We start from the raw sequence: 23,899 nt of genomic DNA on the forward strand, positions 1-23,899 counted from the left end.
AAGTCCAAGTCCAAATGAAAGACCAGCCAAACTTACTAGAATAAATGTACATAAAGTTATCCCATATCTACTCTTATATGACTACAAAGCATTTATTCAGCAGTATGGCCTTGCAAGGTTTCACTGAGAGAGAAACAGTGAAGAACAATGTTGAAGGGGGGCCAGCCGGTTCCCAAGCTTGGACAAGATAAACCATCAAGGAGTGCAACTTGTTAGGCTGCACAGCGGGGTAAAGTAACTCTCAACCTTCCAAGCATACAAGAGTGCATCTATATTCTATTCTTTGGATTGAAGCCTTCACCAACTCTCTCAGACTGAAATCAGATAACAACCTCTGAGGAGTGGAAATGGCTAACTTGAGACGGCGCGCTCATGGCGAGCTTGCACAAATGAGCTCATGAACTCCTCTAAGCACAGAAGTGCATTGTTTCGGACCAGACATCATCTTTTTGTGGACTTCATCAATGGTTCTGGCGTATGTTTTTGCTTCTCCCTCCCTTCCCTTTAGAAGCTCCTGTATTAGGGACCTCATTTTTCAATAAATTGAGGACTCGGCAGGTTGTATCTCAGAGCAGGTCAGAGATTGTAACCTACCTGTCCGTTCTCTTGCCTTCCTTCATGTTTGTTGTTTATTAAATGTTGTAGGTTGCCTAAACCTACACTTACACATCCCTGAAACCATACTACAACCCGAAAACTGACATCCTAATACATACGTTGGAATCTAATCTATTGGAAACAATGAGAAAAATATATACAGTATGTATACTGTATATTTATTAAACTCTACATAAATAAAAAATTATAAGAAAAACATTTTCATGTGAATGTTAAATGTGCCAACAATGCACACATTGGCTCCCTCATCCACTTTCAAATTATACTCGCCTCTGGCTGCACTGCTCGATTTCAGCGATTATAATGACCATTCTGGTATCCAAAGCATGCACATAGGCTTTCCGAGCGCTTTGTTATACTAAACATGAATATCTGCAGGGCTCGTGAAGCAAGTTAACAGAGGAGACTTCCAGCTGAGATAAAATAACTATTCCATCCGTTTGTCTCATTCTTTTTTCTGTTTTTCATCAGCAAACAAAGATGTGACTCTTAAACCGCGGACTGAAGTTAACTTTCAAGCAATTTTTTTACATATTGAGCAAGAAGAAAGGCTCCTGTGGAAAATTTTCAACCATCTATACTGAACCAGTATCAGACTTCAGAGAGCCACCATCCTGAAACGGGCAAGTTCCTTTGTGTCATGCTCAAATGTCGGGTCTTTTTTTTTATGCAAAGCACGGAATGGACTTCCAAATATTTTTAATTGAAAATGTGAAAAGTTACTGTATGTTACTACTCGTGTATTACTGAAGAGGGATAAAATAAGACTTCGGAACAATGCAAGTTAGGGTCGAGGTTAGTCACTCACGATTCCCTTAGTTGGGTATGGTGAGGAGAAAATGTAAAGTACCTGTATAATATCGCCAGTGTTTGTCTACATCGGGGTGATTTACACTTGGGCTGTACATTTTAGTGCTCTTGTGAAACTATGTAATCAGTGTACAAGCACAAACAAAACATAAACATAAGATCAGTGACAGTTAAGGGCCCAAAGGAAGCTTTTTATGTTATTCCTGGCTGATGAACTGTGAAATATATATATTTTTTTACATCTTTGCTAGGTGCAAAGAAGGTGCAGAGGGCTGAAAGACTTGCAAGATTCAGATTCATCCAAAAATACTGATACATTCAAGGCGTCGATGAAGACACAACAAGAGTGGCAGCCTCCATGCTAGGCTAGAGGCGTGAGCGACGCGATCACTGTTTCCTAGCCTCTTACGAGCCAACGGTCAATCGCTCGACAATCGGATTAGCTGAGAGCCAGGATTAGTGGCCAATTGGACATTTATGTTTTCAAATAGTCATTGTTTTAAAATAGCATTGTTTCCGATTATAATCCGCTACTGTTTTTTGACAAACTTTGACCCCCGTGGCTTTTGTTTTGATGTAGTTTACATATGGATTTTAACAAAGCAAACCTTTAAGAATTTAGAAGAGAGAGAGAGACAGATACCATATAGTGGGGAAAAAAATTCTATACAGTCATCACGCAAGTTTAATGTTTTGAAATTTAGAAATGAACTTAGATATGCGTACCTACAGTATCTGCGTTTCACCTAATGGAGGAATCAATTGACAACTGTCTTTTGCAAAAAATGTCCCACATTGCGAGAGGAAATTGCGATATTTCATAGTCCACATGAGGTCTTGGCCCTGATGACTGGTCTTTGCTGAGAGTCTCATTAGACTTCTCATTACTGACCCAGCGAGCTCCTGTAGTCACTGCTTGCATTTACAAATTGTCGCAGACATACCCAGGCAATTTCATTGCTGCCAAGTCCTCCTATTAGCATTTGAACAATAACGCGTCTATCGAGTTTTGCATACTGGGAACAATTGAAAAACATGCCCCTATGTAAATCATCTACTACATGCAGCCTACCGTAAGATATTTGTTTTACCTACATAACCAACGATGGGATGTATTAAATAAATTCAAATGTGGGCAGCATCTCTGGTGGAAAGCTGCTGCGAATTAAATTGAAGCCACAATCGTCTGCTATGTTCAGTGGAAATCGCATCACAGTGGCATGATTGTTCGCTTGGACTGCAAAGAATTTGAAGGGGAAGCTTCATTTAAGAGGGTGCTGGCATGCAATTTTATATTTATTACGAGGCCATCACATTATAGTGTGCGCTTTAAATGAGTGGGCCAAGCGCACTTGCTGGAAATAGAATTCTTGCGCTTATGGAAATTGTCTTTCGTACAATCAAATATAAAAACAGAACACCACGCATGTATCCAATTTCTATTGTACCGTCAAAGTCAGTCAGGCCACAGGCTGACGTATTAGGCATATACAGTAATACATGTAAAGTGACGACCAGAGGAATAGTGTGGCCAACAACATCCTTACAGAAACAACTGAATCGAAATACTTAAATCAGACCCTCTGTCCAGTTGATTTGATGTCTGTGTGTATGTGTGTGTGTGTGTGTGTGCGCACGCGCGTGTGTGTGTGTGTGTGTGTGCACTTTTGGCATGTCTGCAAATGAACACTTTGATCCGCATGGTCCATAGCTTAGAGTGGAGCATGGCTAAGAATATCAATTTTGCACTCATCATTGACTGCGCCACCACCACTGACGCACCAACCCCCCCCCCCCCCCCACCCCCAACCCATCCGGATGGCACACCTGACACAAAAGCCAATCAGCTTTCTGTGTGTGTAAGCATTCGCAAAGATTCTGAACACTTCAAAATGGAACCTCGCTCAAACGCGCTACTTCACTAAAGGGCATTGCCAGCCTGTCTGTGTTATGTTTATTTTTATTTTTATTTTTTTTTGTATTTGTTTTTTTAATGAAACAGTTCTGTTTTTACTTGGAGTGGGGGGGCATGGGTGTATTTCGATACATACCTAAGAAACAGCAGTCAATAGTACTAATAACTTGCTTGTTGTGAGACTTTTTCCTTGTCAGGCCAAAGGTTTGCATGGCATAGTTCAGAGGTTTCCATTTAAAATAATGAAGTATCCCCATCGTGCACATTGAGACAGTAAAAGCAGTCTAAGGATGAAGAGTGTGTTTATGATTCAGAGTAAAAATCATTTAAATAAATACTGAAATCTACAATAAACTAATGAGCCCCATTCAGTACAAAGTGGGGGATCCAACTCAATAGTGTCAAAAACGTTAATTTCTTGAAGATAAAACATAGCTCAATGTTTGTATGTTGAGTTCTTCTCGAACATGTACTGAGCAAAGCAGAGTACAGTATACAATAACTGTGGTCAGAGAACTTTTAGTGTAAAAGTGAAATGTAGTCCTACAAATAATTGGCCATGGGAAAAGAAAAATTCAAAATTCAACTACTCACTAGTGAATAACTTCTGATGTATTCATTATTTTTAATCAGAGCATGATCGCCAACTCGTTAAAAATATACAATTATTCACACAATTATGCCTTACTACTTAAAGCATTGAATTAAAATAGTAATGAAAATGGTTGATTGTACAACAGGCACTTTGAGGTTTTGAATAATAGCACTCAATTCTCAAGTATTGAAGCAATCAGGATTTGTGTGGCTCCCGCGTGTAATCATCAACCTGCACTCATACAAGAGTGAATTTTCTCCTGACTACCCTTACGCAACCTTTTTAAGTGGGTATAGAAATCACATAGCGGAAAAGGTAACGTTTCTTCAGAATCGGTTCAGGGTTTCTGCTTTTTTTCTACCGCCCATTGGATTGCATCTAATCACTCTCTTTACATCATTTTTAAGAAAAGTACTTGCAGGCAGAAGTCAGCAATGGCAGGAGACCCCATGGCTCACACTGCACTCTCATTATCTGCTGTGATTTCAGGTCTTCAATATTAGCCAACAATAAGCACACTGCAAGGCCATCTGCTCTGCCAGCACCAGTTATTTTAGGACTGGGTGGGAGAGACGGCCGTGGAGAGCAGGAAAAGGCGAAAGAACATAACATGCTATTTGTGGAGATAATAAAAAGACACAAGGCCAAGAAAGGAGAGAATATCGGACTTGAAAATTACTATATGGATGCAGACTTTGAATATGAAAATGGTCCTTGAGCGCCATCATGGAAAAAAAAAAGTGCCAGTCCTTGTTACGTCCAAAGTCAAGATGCCTAGTCATGAATTTCATCAATGGTTGCCTGATTTGCAAACATTTATGTTGAGTCTACACTTTTGTACTACAGTATTCAAAAGAGATTTCATCAAAGGTATTCCCTTGATATCCATTGGGTTGGCACCCACAGGAATAGGTGAAGAAAAGCATAGCTGCTTGAATGACAGAACAAGTCTGGACAGCAGTGTCACACTCATTAAATACTAACTTCAGGTACAGCAGGTTCAGGAAATCAATAGCTGCACCGTATTTTCCGGACTATAAGTCGCAGTTTTTTTTTTCATAGTTTGGCTGGTGGTGCGACTTATACTCTGGAGCGATTTATAATTTCACATGTTATTTTCACATTTAACTACAAGAGGCCGCTCTAGACCTGTGTTGATAAAACCACAATGAGTCTGACGTAAGTGACGTAGAAGAGGAAGCGCTGCATCTTCTACCTCCGGAGTTGGTGGAGTTGTTTTAAAGTGACACAGAAGATGAAGATTTCATTGGATTTAGTGATTTGGAGTGACATTGATGGTTTGGTGAACTTGTTAGCGTGTTCGTTATGCTATAGTAATCTGAATAACTCTTAATATCTTACTTGAACATACCAGGCACGTTCTCAGTTTGTTGTTTATGCGTCATGTAAGGTTAGCATATCGTACCCTTATCCAGCGTGTTGTTTTCTATTTTAATTTTAAATTGCCTTTCAAGATGGCATGTATGTTCTTGGTGTTGGATTTTATCAAATAGATGTCCCCCCAAAATGCGACTTATACTCCAGTGCAATTTATATATGTTTTTTTTCTTCTTTATTATGCATTTTATGCCTGGTGTGACTTTAATTCAGGAGCGACTTATAGTCCGGAAAATACGGTATATGAAATGTTCCATCTTAGAGGAACACACAATTATTCGCGACTAGCTCAGGGCTTTGGACAATTTTGTTTTCAAGAAGTTTGTTATGTTCTCAACTTTGTGTGAAGTTTGGAGGAAGCCCTTTCTTTCCTGTTCTCAATGATTGGGTGAGTTTAGTGTAGAAAAACCGTGACCCTAACCCTACCTCAGGTCTAACATCAATGGGCTTTGACCTCTCGATTGTGAATTGGGTGAATAGAAAAAAAACTGCCACAGATAAGATTTTGTATCAATGAGGAGTGGAAGATGTCATTACCATAAGAGTGGATCACATTTTTTCAGTATGACTTTTTGTATAGCATTTGTAAGCAATATTTTGTCCCCCCCCCCCCAAAAAAAAAATCACATACCTTTTGTCTGATCTCTTCCTCCATTTTGACTGGCGATCCAAGCTCTGCTACCTGTCTGACCCCATCACTGGCCAAGCCTCCATATTCCCAGAGCACATAGTTCTTCGAGTGGGATGCGCCAATAATGGCTGACCAGTGATTGGCACGACCTGTTAAGAAGGTCATCTCATTAGCTGAGCATACAGTACATCCAGAAGGCCTGTCCCAAGCTATTTTCCATGCATGTTGCGGCACAGTGCAAGAAATGCGATGAGTTCCTTTCAGCATATCATTCGTTGGGCCTTTCTTACTGCCCAATTATGTGACATCAAGATAAACTTGTTGTGGTCGTTTGCAGCAGACCAGATTTCTTCTTTGCCCAGTGTGGTCTACTTTTGGCATCGTAGGTCATGATCCACCATGGATTCAGTCGACATGTATTATTCCATCACCAACAAATGTCTCTCACGCGTTCTTACGCGGTCTGTTGGTGAATAATATCATTCGGTGTGCTACATGTTAATTTTTTTGCATTTCTTCATGACATCACTGAATCATTAGACATAGCATCATCAGATGGCCAGACGATTTTTTTTTAACAGGCATCGGTGTCTTGTAAAAAGGCTGTTAATGTATTACAATTAAGCATCTAGCAGTGTCTGTAAGAATCAAGGCCACTCACCCACACAATGTCCTGTTTTTTTGGAAACCCAAACATGGTCTTCCAGTAAGGGCTGTGAGTTTCTGCCTCTCTTTTAATCAGGGTCACAATTGCACATTTCCCTGCCATTCACATATATTTCTGAATGGTGCATCTCTTCAAAAACGGTACCGATAAATGTAGCTTTTGTCATGCCATTACCATCCTCTTCTACCTCTTTGGTGCATTTAATGACAGTCGACATTCAGATCAAATCTTCTGTATTTACTGGTACTTCCATGCCTATAAGTTCATGCAAACTCCACACAGGAAGGCCGGAGCCGGAATCGAACCCTGCACCTTTGCGCTGTGAGGCGGATGTGCTAACCACTCGATCATCGTGCCGCCATCTTTGTTATTAGTTGATCAATATACATTTTTGGGGGGGCGGGGAGTGTTCTTTAATATTCATAAGGATACAATGTTTTGCCCAAGCCGTGCTGAAAAAAAATATTCGATAAATGATGCTAGTTATAGTCATGGTGTCGAGTTGATGGGGTGGGGGTGAAAAACATTTTCTGGTTGCTACGGGGGCGTAAAAGAAAATAAGTGATAAGAACTGGGTTAATCGGAAGTCTTCATGTAGCCCCAGCTCCGAGCACTTTTAAGTGTTGCATCATGTCTGCATGTGGATTTGGAAGACTACCTCACATGGTGCTCAGTTACACATTATTCAAATTTACACGCATCGACTCATTCAGAAGCATTTAGTAGTTGCAGCAGACAAATTTGAAGGATGTGCCTGGAGATTGTTTTTTGACTGTTAACCCTTAGTCTTAGCGCTACTTCCAGAGTTGTTGATTTAAGAAAAGATGAATTCATATTTCATCTGGCTTGGCCAAAATTTGGAATCTGAATGCCAACCCCATGAGCACACTTTGACAGCCGTGACGGTAGCTAATGGTTCTTAATTTAAGATATCCCAAATGTGAATTTGTTGGTTGTTCCTCGGACACCTTCAAAGAGCTTGAACCAGCCATTTCATTCCAACGGCATTAAAGAATGGATTTCTACGTAGCCTTTAGAAAAGCTACAGACTATTTCTGGAGCACTGGAAACCAGTTTTTTGACCATATGCAGCGTTTTTCTGAATTTGTTTTATAAAGTAAATTAAATGATATCCATCCATCCATCCATTTTCCGAACCGCTTGATCCTCACTAGGGTCGCGGGGGGTGCTGGAGCCTATCCCAGCCGTCTCCGGGCAGTAGGCGGGGGACACCCTGAATCAGTTGCCAGCCAATCGCAGGGCACACAGAGACGAACAACCATCCACGCCCACACTCACACGTAGGGACAATTTTAGAGCGTCCAATCAGCCTGCCATGCATGTTTTTTTTGGAATGTGGGAGGAAACCAGAGCACCCGGAGAAAACCCACGCAGGCCCAGGGAGAACATGCAAACTCCACACAGGGAGGCCGGAGCTGGAATCGAACCCGGTACCTCTGCACTGTGAAGCCGGCGTGCTAACCACTGGACTACCGGGCCGCTTAAATGAGATCTTCAGATGAATTAATATTTCACTTGCACTTGACATCCGGTTCCTTAATTCCTTGTACATTGCAAATATGTGCCATCTGGTCCTAATTAGCATAAGTAAACACCCTCCCAGCTCATAAAAGCAGATAGCTGGGTAGCGCGTCAAGAAAACACACAAAAGGGAAATGAGAGAATTTAAAATGCCTGAATGAAAAACTAGAGCACAACCACTCCCCCCAAAAAAATATAATAATAACAGTAATCTGCCTTTTTTTAAGTGGCTATACTGCTTCAGGGAAGTCAAGCAGTAACTTTGAGCTGTGCCAATAGGGTTCATGTCAATTTACTGCCTGTTCACAATTTCCCTGCAAAGAACTTGATAATAGATGTACCTAATAAAACCAATTGTAAGATCCATGTGAGAATGCGTTCCGTACCGACTAGTCTTTCTGTTAGGCTGTGATTTAGGGTTCCATTGGATCTGAGGGTTTATCATACTCCACTCTGCACAATATATTGATCCACTTTTTGAATTTTAAAAAGAGGCAAGGTAATCCCTGAATAAATTCACATCCCGATCGTGAGGCACAAGGTTATGAACACACATGCGCATACGTCACACAGGCTGGCCAGCCTGCAGACTCATGATCAAGATGAAATGTATAATTAAATGTAAAGTGACATTATAAAGAGCAGATTCATTTTTGCTTACGTGGGTAGTCTTTAGGATGAATCTTCTCTGACCAGTTCCCATAGAAGGTGACCCTGTACTTGGCCGTTCCACAGGCACAGCACTCATGCAGGGGTTTATCTGTAGCATCTCCATATAGGGATTCTGCATTCAAATGAGGAATTGGGAAAACCGTCAATGAAGCAAGATTGACAGACACTCAGCGAGACCATTAGATTGGTCATTTAAATTCTGTATGTGGGAAGCCAGATGAAGGCAAAAGTTGGGTATGAGAAAAAGGAGCAATGTTGTTTTTGCAGTGTAGCATCCAATGTCACATGTCTCGAGTGGGGTCAATCCCAATTCCAGTCATCCACGCTAAGGCCCAACGGCTGAGTGGATCATCATCAAAAGCGAGAATGAAGCAGAGTGAAACGTGGAACCAAAGTGAATTCCCGCAGGTAGACTGAAGCACTGAGGAGCTGGCAGGAAATCCTACCTTTCTCGCACATCTTCTTCGTGAGGGTGCCTTCATCCTGGAAATAGATGATCCTCTTCTGCACAATGCTTGCCCTGCACAAGCATCACAAGAAACAAGTGCAGTGAGAAAATTGTCAGAAGCTTCACCAAGTATAGCTGTACGCCAAGTGTGTAAAATGAAATAGCATTCAGTGTGAAATAATGGAAATCATAAAATAGGTTTGAAGAATTGTGAGTGAATAGTCAGCGGAGGCAAATGCAGGATTCAAAAAGATGATTCAGATGATTTATTATTGTTATTTTTTTTTTAATTAAAGATGTGCAAAGTAAAGCACAGTTCATGGTGTATAAAACTTTCCATTGATATATTTTAAAAAAACAATTATAATATATATGTGTAATGCAGGGTAGAAATAGGGGCCTACTGTCCGACCTTCCATATGTTAAGATTTCAATCATTTTCTGAAAGAATGGACAAAAAAAAAAAAAAAAATCCCCCAAAAAGATCAGACTTTTTCCACCATGAAATTTCTAATTAATGCACGGGATTTTTTTCAAAGTGACATTTTTCCAATGTTAATTCTGTGTTTTATTGTTGTTGTAATTCTCTTGTTGAGGTTGTCACTTTTCTGTTTTGCGTGCCATCATTGATACCTTGTGTAAACACACAAATAACAAAACGATTTTTAAAAATTTAAAAAATAAAATAAAATAAATGTGGGCCAATGTCCATAAATGTCATAAATCTTCACAAAATTACGTATTTTTAACAGAGCGCCACATTATACTGTTCTGTACTGTAGCCCCCCACCCCCTTTCACCGCCAAAACCGTCATTGAAGTTCAGATGAAACTTTGCTGTTAACTGTCTTTAAAATGACATTGAAGCAGATACAATCAAATGAATCACAATTATAATCTGCGGCAACGGATACCGCGGCAGGAAACAAAATCTGGAGTGGGAAGTAAGGGCGAAGGACATCAATTTATAAGAGACTGATAATCTTTTTCTGTTTTGTTGGGGAGGATATTCACCTTGAAATTAGAGAACGAGTTTGAAGTACTCCACTTGTGAAACTTTGAGGGATTTTTTTGGATCCGCCACATGCCAGTAAATAAAATGTTTGCTCACATTTGCACTGAGATACAAGCACACTGCAGTACGTACACGGTGCAGCAGTAATGCTCTCTAAGATGGAAGTCAAGCCCTTGTGCAAATTGAGCTGTCAGAGAGACTTGTTCCTCTAACTGGTAGGGTCTTGACATGTAAATCGGTCCCAAACAAACCTTTTCAGGGACCAAACAGATGAGGGCAGAGCACAAGGCCCCTGCCATCTAACATTCGAACACAAGCCCTTCAGGCAGTGATGGCTGCTGGGATGTTTCCATGGGGACAAACCCCAAACAATGTGGTGTGTCAATGTGAATGGAGGGGCTGGATGGTCCAGCTGGACTGGTCGCATACCAATTAAAGCGGAGTGTCAAACTAAGTTTAGCTCTACGCAGTTCACATTTGTGAACAGAATACTGCATAAGCAGTGCAGGAAATGTGATGCACAAAGTCAAGTCTATTTTTGCCAGATACTGCAATCCTCTCCTGATTCCAAACTGAATTTGTTGTTTGAGTCAATCCCTAATAACACCATGATAATGTTGAGAAAATATTTCGGAGATATTCAATTGGAAAAGTGAAAACATGATGATCAATATATTTTTGGAGCTTTGGATTTCAGTTTGCTACCTCAGGAAGATGAGAAGAGCAGTATCGGTGGACTTTGCTTATATTGACTTTGAAGCACTGCCCCAAGTTATGCATTCCTCCATTAAGTCAAGAAGATATTGGATTTGCTTTCAATAAACTTCCTTCCCTGACAGACAAAGGGCTTGCAAACTGATATTGCGCATTAATTTTAATCAATTCTGAGTCGGCTCGCCACCTCTCACACATAAATGGCGGACTCATTCGCGTACACACAACCTAAGTGTGTCGCATTTAACGCAGTGCATGAAAAGCATGGAAAACATTCCTATTTACTGTCATTTGACAGAAGGGTAATTATTTTAGTAATAATGGTAAAACCGCTGTCTAATGAATGTTACCGTGCTCTCTGAATTACTTTGTCCATCTGTGGGACAATGACATCGACATTCCCAAGTATTTGTTTTCAAATTTAACACTCACCATGACCTTTTGTATTTATAGCCAAAGACTAAAATGTACCTTGGGGTTTTTTTGGGACTGTATTGTTACAAAACCAAACAAGTAATATTTACTTGCCAGATGTTTTCTGCTGTTTAAACGGATAGGGCCAGATGGTAATTGCTGCAACTGTGTGTAATGACTAACCTCTAAAGACACATTGAGTGACATCACGACTATTGTACTGCGACTATAACAACGGACAATATCTTTGCCGATGATGGGTCAGCAGTAACTGAAAATTTGACCAATGATGGTAACAGTTAGCCAGCACAAAGTGATCAAATTCAAGTTGCATTGCTTTTGTCTTGTTTTACTCCATCACTGATTGAATGACAAAGCAAATTCAATGAAGTGCCTAATTTACTAATAGAATATTTTTAGTATTTTTTATCTCATTAGATAGCGGCACGGTGTTCGACTGGCTAACACGTACAGTACGTCTCACAGTACAAATGTACGGTGTTTGATTCCGGCTCCAGCCTTCCTGTGTGGAGATTGCATGTTCTCCTTGTGCCTGTGTAGCTTTTCCCTGGGTAGTCCAGTTTCTACCCACATTCCAAAAACATGCATGGTAGGTTGAGTGAACGCTCTAAATTGTCTCTGTGTGCCCTGCGATTGGCTGGCATCCGGTTCAGGGTGTCCCCCGCCTAATGCCCAAAGTCAGCTGGGATAGGCTCCAGCACGTCTGCGAGCCTCGTGAGGATTCAGCGGTTCAGATAAAGAATGGATGGATATCATTAGATTTTGCGTGGCTACCTAATATTGTGGCCGGTTTGTCTGTGACAACTGGTTTCTATGCAAAAGAGCTCTATAATGCATCTAAAAAGATTCAAGGAAAGTGATGCCAGCGGCACTCCTCTAATTGCTCACACTTTAATTCAATCTCACCCCAATTTCATATATCTCATTGAGAGTCGCACACACTGCTGCACCCTACCCACTTTACTGGGCTGGCCAGACAATCAAATGGAGTAATGCTTACTTAACATCCAATTTAAATTCTATCTCACTTTGCTAGGTCTACACCACAACCGATTCCAATCACCCCTAAAGTGCATTGACTTAAAAGAGTGCATAAGGATGTGTAGTCTGAGAAAGAGAGAGAGAGAGAGAGAGAGAGAGAGTTAAAATGATGATTTTCTTTCCAAAACGCTTTCCTTTTACAAGCTGAAGAGATGTGAAGCAGAATAATTTAATTCTCATTTTGCTTTGCCTCGGCTTCAACCAGAGATTAACTGAATTCGTTTATTTCTTTTTGCTCCTCCTGTAGATTAAAAAAAATTATAAATAAATAATTTCAGACAATCCTATGTGAACAGCCCACGCAAAGCAGGTTTTAACGGGGGGCCCGTTGTCCTATCAGTATTGGAAAGAGGCAGTTTGACAGCTGCATGTGGTAGGATGTTCACTGATATACTGTCTCACTAATACCGCCCATCAGAGTGCAACACACGACCCCGCATATCTCACACCAGACGGCGATGAGGAATAAATTGCCTTCCACCTACAAATGGAGAGAAAATTGATGGCGGCAACTTCACAAGTGACTGCTGTACTCGCATATGACTTATTATGGCTTTAAGGACCAAGATGAATAAAGCCCGCAGGTTCAGCTGTGGCAAAGTAGTTTCACTTTAGGCATTTACAGGTCACGCTCGGTTTTATGATGAGGTGGTTCCTGATGACATGCGTAGAAGGCAATTATTTGCAGTCTAAGTACATAGACACATAAAAGGGAAGCAGTGGTTTTGTTACTGACATTTAACAGAATGTCATTTTATGCATCTATGTACTGTCCAGGGGCACCCTGAGATACAGGTGACACAACTTAGGGTTTTTCGAAATATGAGTCTTCATTTTCTTGCTTTGACTTGTAAGCACGTATTTGAGATACGGGTACTGTGTGGTGGTCAGCTAACTTCACCCAAATCACATCAAGTGAAGCAGGAGATTGTGAGCAATTTTCAAAATATATACCTGTATAGTTGAAGTTGTTTAATGCCACCGCTTGTTGCAGTTGACAAACTGAACAGATAAAGCATATTAAACATCGTATGTTTGAAACAGTCACTTCGGATTCAACTAACAAGTCCATTTAGCTTATTCCTAGCAAAGAACTAGGAAGAAGCTAATCAAACCAATCCATTCATCCTTGCCGTGCGGTCTTCAAAACCCAACTGCAAATGATAAATTGCATCACCATACATGACACTGACACATGGTACTATAACGGGATGCTAAAACGGTTTAAAATATTATAGCTCCCGATCGACGACAAGAATAAGCATCGTAGTCCAACTCTGTCATCATGAACCAACCTTAAGCCCGACCAAACCACCGGGCTAAATCTTTCCATCTCAAAGATGGCAACTGCCCACCAATTATGCTGCAGTAAACCACTCGGGAGGGGAGACATGTGAGTCACGGGTGCTTTTAACGGACATGCTTCTAATTTCAAAGACATATGTTGTTTTTATCATGACATCTTTAGACTGACAGATGTGCAGCTCCAGCCAGAAACAATATTGAAGAGAAAAACAAGTATTGGACGTTTCTTATTTTTTTGTATTGTTGTTGTTGTATTGCATAATGAGAACGTTGTTGTTCTTGTTTTGTTATGTTTCGTTTTGTTTTTGTTTTTTTTATGGACTTTCTTCACTTTTTTCCCCAAATAGCCTTTCATAACAATGCGACAAAAACTTGTGCTAAACCATTCTTTGTCAGGAATGCTTTTTGTTGGTTTTGCATTCCAAAATCTTTCAACCTTGGCTGAGGTGTTAGTATCCTCCTGTAATTATTTGTTGACTGCATCTGCCTCTTCATTCAATACGTTTTGCAGAAAGTGTCAACATCTCTTCTCGATGAATACCTCTCACATCAAAAAAAAAAGAAGAACAAAAAAAGCTTGTGCTTGATAGCACGCTATGTGTGTTGCACCACTTCGATCAATACAACTTTATTAAAACTTTTCTTTTGTTGCAGCCCAGAGGCAGACAACAACCTTCATTTTGACATCTGCAGGTGAAGGAAGAATAAATAACCACTGCCAGCCTGTAATCATCATTTCCAGAGCTATCTCTTTTTTGAAGTGTAAGCTTTTCACTCTCTCCCTCTTTCTTTCCTCAATGTCAGGGGTCTGCCATTTTGTCTTCATTTTTAGTGCATCCATGCACACCTGCAATCCCATTGGAGAGAACTAGGACAAGGCCTATGAAGACGAAATCAAAAATTCCCCCCAAAAAAGTAAATGTGAATGATCAGTGATGCAATGTGTTGAATTCGCCATTGGTAGCGTAATGGTTAACATAGTTGACTTTAGTGCATCGAGTACAGGAACAGTTTCTACTCAATGGATTTTTCTCAACTCTCAACTTCCCTGTGATTGCCTGGCGACATATCCATGATGTTGTTTGCCTTTTGCCCTCAGAAATTGAAGGAAAGGATGGATGGGCTGATGGACGGACAGACGGATGGATGGGGATGTAATGCGAGGTTAATTTATTAAGAAAGAGAACCTCCTGTCACGCTGAGATAAGCGAAGCCTTTTATCATCCCTGTCACTACTGAAGAAATAAACAGCAGGGTTGAACGCAACACATTGAAAAGGTAAAAATAACGATTATGCAATTCATTGATCAGGGAGGGTAAAGATGTTTTTCAGCTCTGAGGTACATTTTCACAAATCTCCCCCCAATATTTCCCCATGGTCGTGGATTATTTAAAAGATATCTGTCGTGATCCGTCTTCAGCTGAACTAGAAAAACATTGTTTCTGAGTGGGACCGGAAGGCAAACAACAGAGGCATTTATCTGTGTCAATCAACTGTTAAAACCGACACAGGGTAATGAATAGCTTGAGAGGCCAAGTGGGAAAGAAAATGACACTCTGCTTTTCACTCTGCTCAAATTGTGAGGGATTCGGCACTGGAATCTCCGTTCAGACCTTCATGTTTTAAATTTTGCATGTTCATTCCACGCTTGGTAAATGTCCTCCAGGTACTGCGCGCTCGATTAATTAATTGGCCATAGGTTTGAATGTAAGTGTTCATGAACGTTTATCTACAGGTAAGTGTGCCCTGAAAATTGCCGGTGACCATTTCAGGGTGTACCCTTTCTTCTTTACTGTATGTGTGTTATTTGGCAACGGACAAATGGCTGTTGGAAAACTGCAGTTGTTTGTTTCCGTTCAAACTCCAGCTTGCAGCCATTGCAAGTCAAGTCAAGGACACCCTCATACCGGTCAGTTGAGATATCATTCATCTTCCTCTTATGAACAAATAAGTTCACAGAATAAGTAGACAACAACAACAAAAGGGAATTAAACTAAATGTACACAAAAGGCCAATATGAAAAGTGTTCTGTTTGTATGCCTGAATGAGAAAACAATATTACAGTATTTCTTTATTATTTACTTTTATTATTACTTTAAAAAAAATGTTTTACCACTGCGATTGTTTTTGAAAGTGCTCCATAAATACAGGTGAGTTGAGATTTGACATACATACTTGAGTAATACACAGCCAGAGCCGCTAGGGGGCGCAGTCCAGAACACCTGGATGCTGGTGCGTCGACGAGGTGTCCCCTCTGTCACTGCGGGTGGGCAGTTGATCATAAATTGTGTTTCTTCTTCATCAATTATCTGTCGAAATCACACAAATAGAAATTTGATGAAAATAACAGTCAGACTTGGCCATGAAAATATGAAAAAGAAGTCAATAAATAGAGTTGCTACTGTGTTGTTAGCATTCAGGCGACCTGTCGTCACAATATTTCTTGAATCATTTTGAGATATCAGCTTTATTCCTTCGGGCGGTGTAACAAAAGATGAGTCCACATAACCAATCTTGCTGTGAGTTCAATTGCCCATCAGTCTTGTAAAAGTTTATTCATGTCACAAATGTCATTCTTTAATGTTAATCATTAAAACCAGTGTGGTCAATGGGTGAAATAATTGTAGTCATTTTATTTTAATGCTCTTCAAAAGTCAAACGTCAGGGAAAGCTGCCACGTATGTGCCAATGATTGGGTGTGTGGAATACATTAAATGTGATGCGTCATATTTGTACTGACATGCCGTTCTACTTGGCTGTACTCAATGGAAATTAACTCCTGAGCCGAAATGGATTTTACTGGTGAAATAAAGTAAATTGAATTTCAAAGATCAATAACAAGGTCCATCAGAAAATGAATTCCCACCTTCTCGATCCTCACTATTGACTCCGCGTCATTTAAAAAGGCGCAGTCTGACGCATGCACATGAACTGTGCTCAATATTCACGATTCATAACACATACTATATCAATAAAGAATATTGACAAAGTGTGAAAGTCAATGTCGACTACAGGCAAAAAAGAGATGTTTCATTTAGAAGAGAGAACATCAGGGCTCTAAAAGCAGAAACTTCCTGCCGCCATGAAGGGGGATTTTCTTTGTCAGTTCATGTTATGAATGATTCCCCTTGGAAAATAGATGGTGATAGGTTTAGTGTGGGTGTGTGTGTTCTTGTGTGTGAGGCATGCATCTGAGAGTGTGTGTGTGTGTGTGTGTGTGTGTGTGTGTGTGTGTGCGCATGTATGCATGTCGCAGACTTATATCAGTGGGAAGATGTACTCGTCAAACCACAAGATGGCGAAAAGTGTGTTTGACTGTGTTTATGTGGACGGATAAATGTGAGTGTGTGTCCCTGTATGGTACATAGTAGGCTTGCAAGGACATATTGCACTCTTGGGCAACTTCATTCAAAAAAATAATTCCACAAAATCAATGTAGCAATAGATTTCTTGATATGTTGTTTGTCCTCCACACTTCCAATTCCATCACTTCAAACTTGGCTTTGTGCTTGAGATTCTCTTCCAGACGTTCCATGGTAAAATAAATCACAACTGGTTGGTTTCGCCAATACATTTGTAATTGTGTGTGACGATGATGATGATGATGATGATGATGATGATGACGATGATGATGGTGGTGCTAATGTGAGCATGATGAAATCTCTCCAGCTGGGGAAATCTTTAAAACAATATTGGGTTGCAACAGTTTGTGGGTGGGTGATGATAATGTGTGCATTGTGGACATGCTTGAAGAACATTGGAATGTGTACAGCAATCAGAGTAAGTGAAAACATTTTCAAAAGTCTCAATAATGTGTGATTTGTGTTCAACCCATGTTGCGCTTAAAGCCTCATGAGGGTATGCTGACTTGTCTTGAACCCCAACCCCCCGCTGCTCCCCACCAAGCGAGCCACCCTATACCCCCGGCCTGACACCCTAGCCCCCACCACCTTATTTCACGAGAAGTATTATTCCGTGAGATAGCGGCCACCGGGTTAGACACTCTAACTTGCACACACGGTGGCAGTTTAGCGCTGGATAAAAAAGCGCTTCTCATGAAGTCAGTAGCCGGGGCACTCTGAGATTTCCAATGAGCTATGCGTCAAATAACATCTTGTGTTGAAGCGTTTTGGTTTTTTTTCCTCCTAGCCTGGATGCTTGCCCGCCCATGTAAGAAGAGGAGAATGGAGGAATTAAATGTGTGTGCAGTTGGGGAAGATGTGTGCGGGGTTCACAAACGGCAAAAAACACAAAAGATTAAGTGACATGGTGACAATAGAGGAATAGAATGTACTGTATATTTTTGACAGCAGTTTATTTTTACCTCTTGTTCACATGACGTCAGGGCTAAGACTGCAGTCAAAATGCTGACCTGCAGCAGTGGGTTGCCAAATCTACACATTTAGATAGCTTGTTGTGACGTGAGTTGACTTCACTGCCGATACATTTCTCATAACTTGAACTTCACGCTCGCGAGTCAAACGAAAAAAAAAAAACAACGGTCAGATGAAAGCTTCTTCCAACCCCATTTCGATCCAAGATTTTTCTTTTATTTCGAATGAAATAATTATTTTGATTGAAATGATAAGCACAGTAAGCAACCACCATGGGCAAGGATGCGGTTTAGTCGACGTATACATTTTACAATGAATACATTTGTCATTTCTCTCCACTAAGTCTATTGCCCATGTCAGTGTGACATCTGAAATACACCTCACCTGGCTGATGACAACTCATCACAACTTTTATAATACTCTATTTTCGTGACCGGGATAAATCCTACACAGCATGTGGCGCATCTCTAAACCGGACGTTGGTAATTTCCCTGTGAGAGGGAAGGCTGCGCTGCTGTAGGAGTGGTCACAGCCGACTTCAATCATAACTAATTAAAGAGGCACTAGTCACCTACGACTGTCTTGACATGGCTAAAGCATATCTGCACCGTGAAGTGGCAATGGGAGACCCCAATAGTTGTGCCGCCCAGTGCGATGATTAAAACAAAAATAACAATATTGAAAACAATTATTCGAAGTGTTTGATCCCTGCCATTCATATATTTATGTTTAAAATGTGTCACATCAGACCAGCTGTCTACCCTGCCCCAGCCACTTAGACGTGGACTGAGCAGGTGTAAGATTTTGATCAACTTTCTGCCTCCAAATTGTCACGAGACACATCTCCAAGAGACTGCTTCTGCTGCTCCGGCCCACCCAGCTTGGCGCAGAACCGTCTGACAAATTGGCATATAGAGTACGTGCCACGAGCCTTGCGGTGATATGAAAATCAGGATCTGCCGGCATTTGCGCCAAGACGCAGATGCACTCTCTACAAAAATAGATCCCAATGTTTCTCATTCCCTTTGGGCCAACGTATGTTCCTTTGTGCCCATCAATGTGGAAACGTTCTACAGTGTGACGTTTTAGCATCCTCTCACATCAAGCATTTCCACGCTGGGATGGAAGAGAATAAAAAGAATCTCTGTGACAAGATATGAGCCATCTGCGGGGCAAAAATAGAATATTCTGCTTTTTATGTCCTCAAAATTTAGTGGCTAAGTTCACAGCGAGTGCCACCGCAGAGCAATGTAACTTTGGGATATGTGGTCACACTGTGCAGAGCAGATTGGGCTGCAGATTCAACAAATAGAAAAAAAAGAATTCAGAATATGTTGCTAAATCTGTCCTGCCGAACAAAACAATGACTTCCTGCCAGCGCACAAACATGTGGTTGTCTCTAATTGTATTTTTAACTGAGATTACAAAGGAATTGCATGATAGGCTGCTTTGATTTAGTTTAAAACAGTTCCATGTGCTCTGTCTTTTCATATCCTTGAACACACTTTAGATTCCACAGTCACTGGCTACTTCATTAGGTACACATGTACAATCTAATGAGTTTCAATAAAAACTGACTTGACAAAGATTGGATTTTGGTTGAAAAGTTATATTAAGTCACGTTCAATAATATGGATGCAGTGATGCATTGCATCCTGTGGACGCAGAGTAATATTTTGGTTCGCTCATTTTCTGACTAATAGACACAAGCAAAATATTAGAAACAACCCAAAGGTTGATGAAGTACATTTCGGCAGCACTCTAAACTACAATAAGAAACATTGTTACGTCAATCACCACTTTGTGTGTAATTTTTCACATAGCTCTTCCATTTGATTCAAGTGTACTTAACCAAGCAGATTGTGTTAGTGATGTATATCATTTTAAATGTCCGTGTTGAAATAAATGATGAAGACAGAGAAACGATAAAAGTGATTCGTGCATATTCTGTGTCGATCATTTCTCAGACCATCAACGAGTATTCTCCTGTGAGAGGGAAGGCTGCGGCGCTGTAGGAGTAGTCACAGCCGACTTCAATATTCTCCTATCTGCTGCTTGCACTCCATTCGAAACGCAAAGACTTAGATGGAACCTTTGCCATGGCCAGGTGCATGTAGCAGCACACCACTGCCTCTGCAGCTCAACACTTCTCTTCCTTCCCTCTTCTTCTTCGGTCTGACTGTTCCTTAATAAAATGCTAATTGCCATCTAAACTCCACCATTTGCTTTTGAGTGTACAGTCAACCACACAAGAGACAGACTCTACATGTTCCTTGTGTTCACAGAACCGTTCGGTAAATAAGAGCAGCATGTCGGAAAAGTTGCAATTGACATTCAGCTTGTTAGACGAGGTGGAAATGCTGACGTGTATATATTACAATTGTTCTCATGTTTTGGGACAGTGGAATTGAATTTTTCAAACCTGCTTGTTCAATTTTCACATCATTGTGTCCCTTGTGCACATTAATAAAGCAGTTTCTTATTCTCCATGCACATGCATGCAAATGGTTCTTTCAAATTCTCTGCTGTGTCTGACACTATCAATTGCTTATGTCATGTTGATTAGACATTATTCTCATGGGTGTCTGTTGAATCGCCTCACAGGCCACATTGGGGCATGAGATCATCAAGTGTTTACATGGAAAATGGCTGAAGTTATCATATTATGTCGAGTATATTTCAATACATTTCCATTAGACTTTTTTTTCTGAGGCAAAGCTTGACTTTTTCTAACAAAGGCAAATGAGTGAAGCATTAGATCCAGCAACGACCAACCATTTTTCTAAAAAAGCTCATGCAAGTGAAGTGAGCATTGTTGTGATGTGGATGAGAATTTGTGGCTCAAGGGAAGATGGCAGTCTGCCCTGTAATGCCTAAAGTTGCATGTACACATGTCCTAAAAATACTGTCCCATGGTCACATTTCTCCTTTTTTATTTAATCTTTTTTTTGGTATTTGTGTTATAATGTGCTGTCATTTCCTGTCTGTATCACAGTGCAAAGAATCAAGGTAAAATATGAATCTTGACCAGTTTCTTGCGATCAGCGCTGCCTCCACAAAGAAAAAGACAGCCTCCGATTTAGAGTACTGAATTGGTCATCAAAACCTAAGTGACAGTTTACATCAGAACATCCCTCCAGAGTACCACGTTATATTGACAACATGACTCAGCACTTTGACTGCCTTCTTGTCAAGTATTACTTCACTACAGTGGAGTTGAGTTGATTGCAACGACCTATCCAGGGAGGCAAAGATTTACTTATGAAAGAGGTACTAAAGATTTTAGAGAAAGAAAATGGCTTTTGCATGGAAGCCGTGACGTGACGTCTTAGCATTTTGTACAAATTGTTCAGACAAATGCGCTTTCCGTTTTGCAAATTCCATTTCTGATTTGAGAAATGTTCTCCGCGGAGCAACTGACGAACTTCTATTTTATCTTACCTGGAAATTTCCAAGGTAGTCTTCCTCCTTTTCTCCAGCTGCACCCTCCTTCAAGGCAATGAGGGTGAAGCCTCTGAAGTAGGAAGGGTTGGTCGCAAACAGAGTCACTGGATTGAGGTGAATAGAAACAGAACGAGGAAATGGAGATAAACTTTGATTCAGATGCAAGAACCATCCGAACATAATCCACCTGCACCGTGTTGACATTCCAAACTTTTCTTGAGGGTAGAGCATGCAAATATTTTGCAGATATCCAGAAGGGCAAGATGAAATAATTTTTAGGAAACTGAAAACCAAAATTAAACACTGGATAAATGCGGTATATTGCAGTTTTTAATGTGAAATGTGTCTTGACTGTATCATAGCAAACTGCGACACAACAATGGAACAAATGAACCAGCATGGCTCAGCCCCTTTACACCGCAACCTTTACTTGAACATTGAGGAACACCCTAAAGCCATGGTGCTCAAGTCGGGTCCCCACGAGACCCTATCCAGAGTGTTTTATATGTCTCACTCCTCCAACATACCTGATTCAAAAGATCGGGATCGTTATCAGGCTTCTGAAAAGCTTGGTGATGAGCTGATCATTTGATTCAGGTGTTTTCGCGAAGGGCGACATATAAAACAGGCTGGATAGAGGCTCTCGAGGACCGGACTTTCCCACTACTGCCCTAAAGCTTTGCTGACCTTTAGTCAATATATTTAAACATTCTAGCATAGATTTGAAAACTACAAATGGGGGGAGGGTGAGAACCATCATGAATGAGAAAGTTGACAATATAGAGCAGAGAGTCACAAGTTCAAAACCTGCCGTGGACTGCCCAAGATGCACTTTAAAAAAATTGGCACTGTCCAAAGAAAAGCATTCATGTTTTAATTGTCGTTAGATGTAAAATAATGATAATAATCATCATCATCATAGAGAAAGGTTGATTTGCTTTCAAGCTCTCCAGAAGTGCCCTTGAGCAAGGCACTGAAACAAATGCGCTTTGGCCTTTGTCACAATTTAGGGCCACCTGCTTGCAGACAAAACAAAAGGGGGGAAAAACATGAATAAAGATGTTACAAAATTGTGTGATCAAACCAGATCGTGTTGACTAATTGAAACAAGCTTGATTTTATGTCCTTTCACAATCGAAACTTTGTGTTTTGTTCTTTACATTTTTACTTAAAGTCTTTTTTTTAGTTATTTCGTTTTTTTTTTAATGACATTTCATTGCCTATTAGTATGTAAAAACACGCTGTTTGATTTAATCTCGAATTTTACTTGAAATGAAGACACTTCCAACAATAATATAAGGTTGTAGAAGGCTGGAGTAACGGAACGGAACGTTATTAAAGGTGAGCAGGCACACTAACCTCTGTAGGTGCTCCCTGGCTGGTAGCTCTCGGGGTCTCCTTCCATGCGTAGCCTGAACTCGCTGTTGCCGTCCCTGCGAGTGCTTTGAGCCCGCAGGATGCGGCTGCAGTAGCCGTCCGACTTAGCGCCCGTGTCAGTGGGCTCCTCGGTGGATCCGAACGTGTCGCACGCCGCCGTGGAGATCAGGCACAGCAGGAGCATGACGCTTGGGTGCAGCCCGCGCTTTGCCATCCTAAAATCTTGGAGAACTTGCGGGGCAGAGGGGAGGGCAAAACAAACTTCTAACAAAGACCCGTTTGACTCCAAAATGTGAACAAAGTGCTGTCTGCTACGAGGCTGGATCCATGCTTGGGTATGCGGGAGAAAGCAATGACCGAATGGGGTGCGACGATGTGCACTGTCCGAGAGAGACGCACACACACTGAAGGCGTCTGGCGAGAGTGGAAAAATGATAGCGGGAGTCCGTGGAAATAGCCAAGCGCGGAATAAGTGTTGCGCGGTTGCCTCCACGACCGCAGCTCTTTGACCAACCAACCGGCAAAGACAAACATTCCCACAGAGGAGGCAATGCGCTTGACACGTTGAACTCAGTGTGCGTGCGTGCGCGTGCGCGCGTGTCAAATTGCCACAGCCACGCACACACACGTGTGTCGCACGGATACAAAGTAGTCATAAACCTTTCTAAAAAAAGAGTTGTCAGTTTGATTCATTTTAATCTCTATAATCCTTAAAACTTTAAAATAATTGACATATAGCTATCGAAAATCAGCGGTTAGCTGTACAGTATGTCTCCATATTGCTCGGCCGACAACAATTAATGTGCATATGCCTGTTTGGCTCTACAGCACAGGTGTCAAACTCAAGGCCCGGGGGCCAGATCTGGCCCGCCAGGTCATTTTATGTGGTCCGTGAAAGCAAATCATGTGTGTAAACTTGCTAAAATCTGTATTGAAAT

The 23,899-nt window shown here is 41.0% G+C and overlaps 1 protein-coding gene across 2 annotated transcripts in view; it reads right to left on the reverse strand.

Moving 5' to 3' along the window:
* The window catches only part of spon1a (spondin 1a), a 56,837-nt gene extending 33,352 nt beyond the window's left edge, over positions 1–23,485 (reverse strand). For both annotated transcript variants that reach the window (XM_086107581.1, XM_086107580.1), the window contains exons 1-6: positions 22,944–23,485; positions 21,582–21,688; positions 15,982–16,115; positions 9,295–9,368; positions 8,838–8,960; positions 5,968–6,116 (exon numbers count right to left, since the gene is read on the reverse strand). In XM_086107581.1, coding sequence (XP_085963707.1) covers positions 5,968–6,116; positions 8,838–8,960; positions 9,295–9,368; positions 15,982–16,115; positions 21,582–21,688; positions 22,944–23,175 — 819 coding nt within the window. In that variant the 5' untranslated portion in view covers positions 23,176–23,485. The remainder of the gene's footprint in view (positions 1–5,967; positions 6,117–8,837; positions 8,961–9,294; positions 9,369–15,981; positions 16,116–21,581; positions 21,689–22,943) is intronic.
* Between the last annotated feature and the right edge of the window lie 414 nt (positions 23,486–23,899).

Source organism: Hippocampus guttulatus, chromosome 3 (genome assembly GCF_054856545.1).
Source record: "Hippocampus guttulatus isolate MCC_2025c chromosome 3, RoL_Hgut_1.0, whole genome shotgun sequence".
In the NCBI taxonomy this organism is placed as follows: Eukaryota; Metazoa; Chordata; class Actinopteri; order Syngnathiformes; family Syngnathidae; genus Hippocampus; species Hippocampus guttulatus.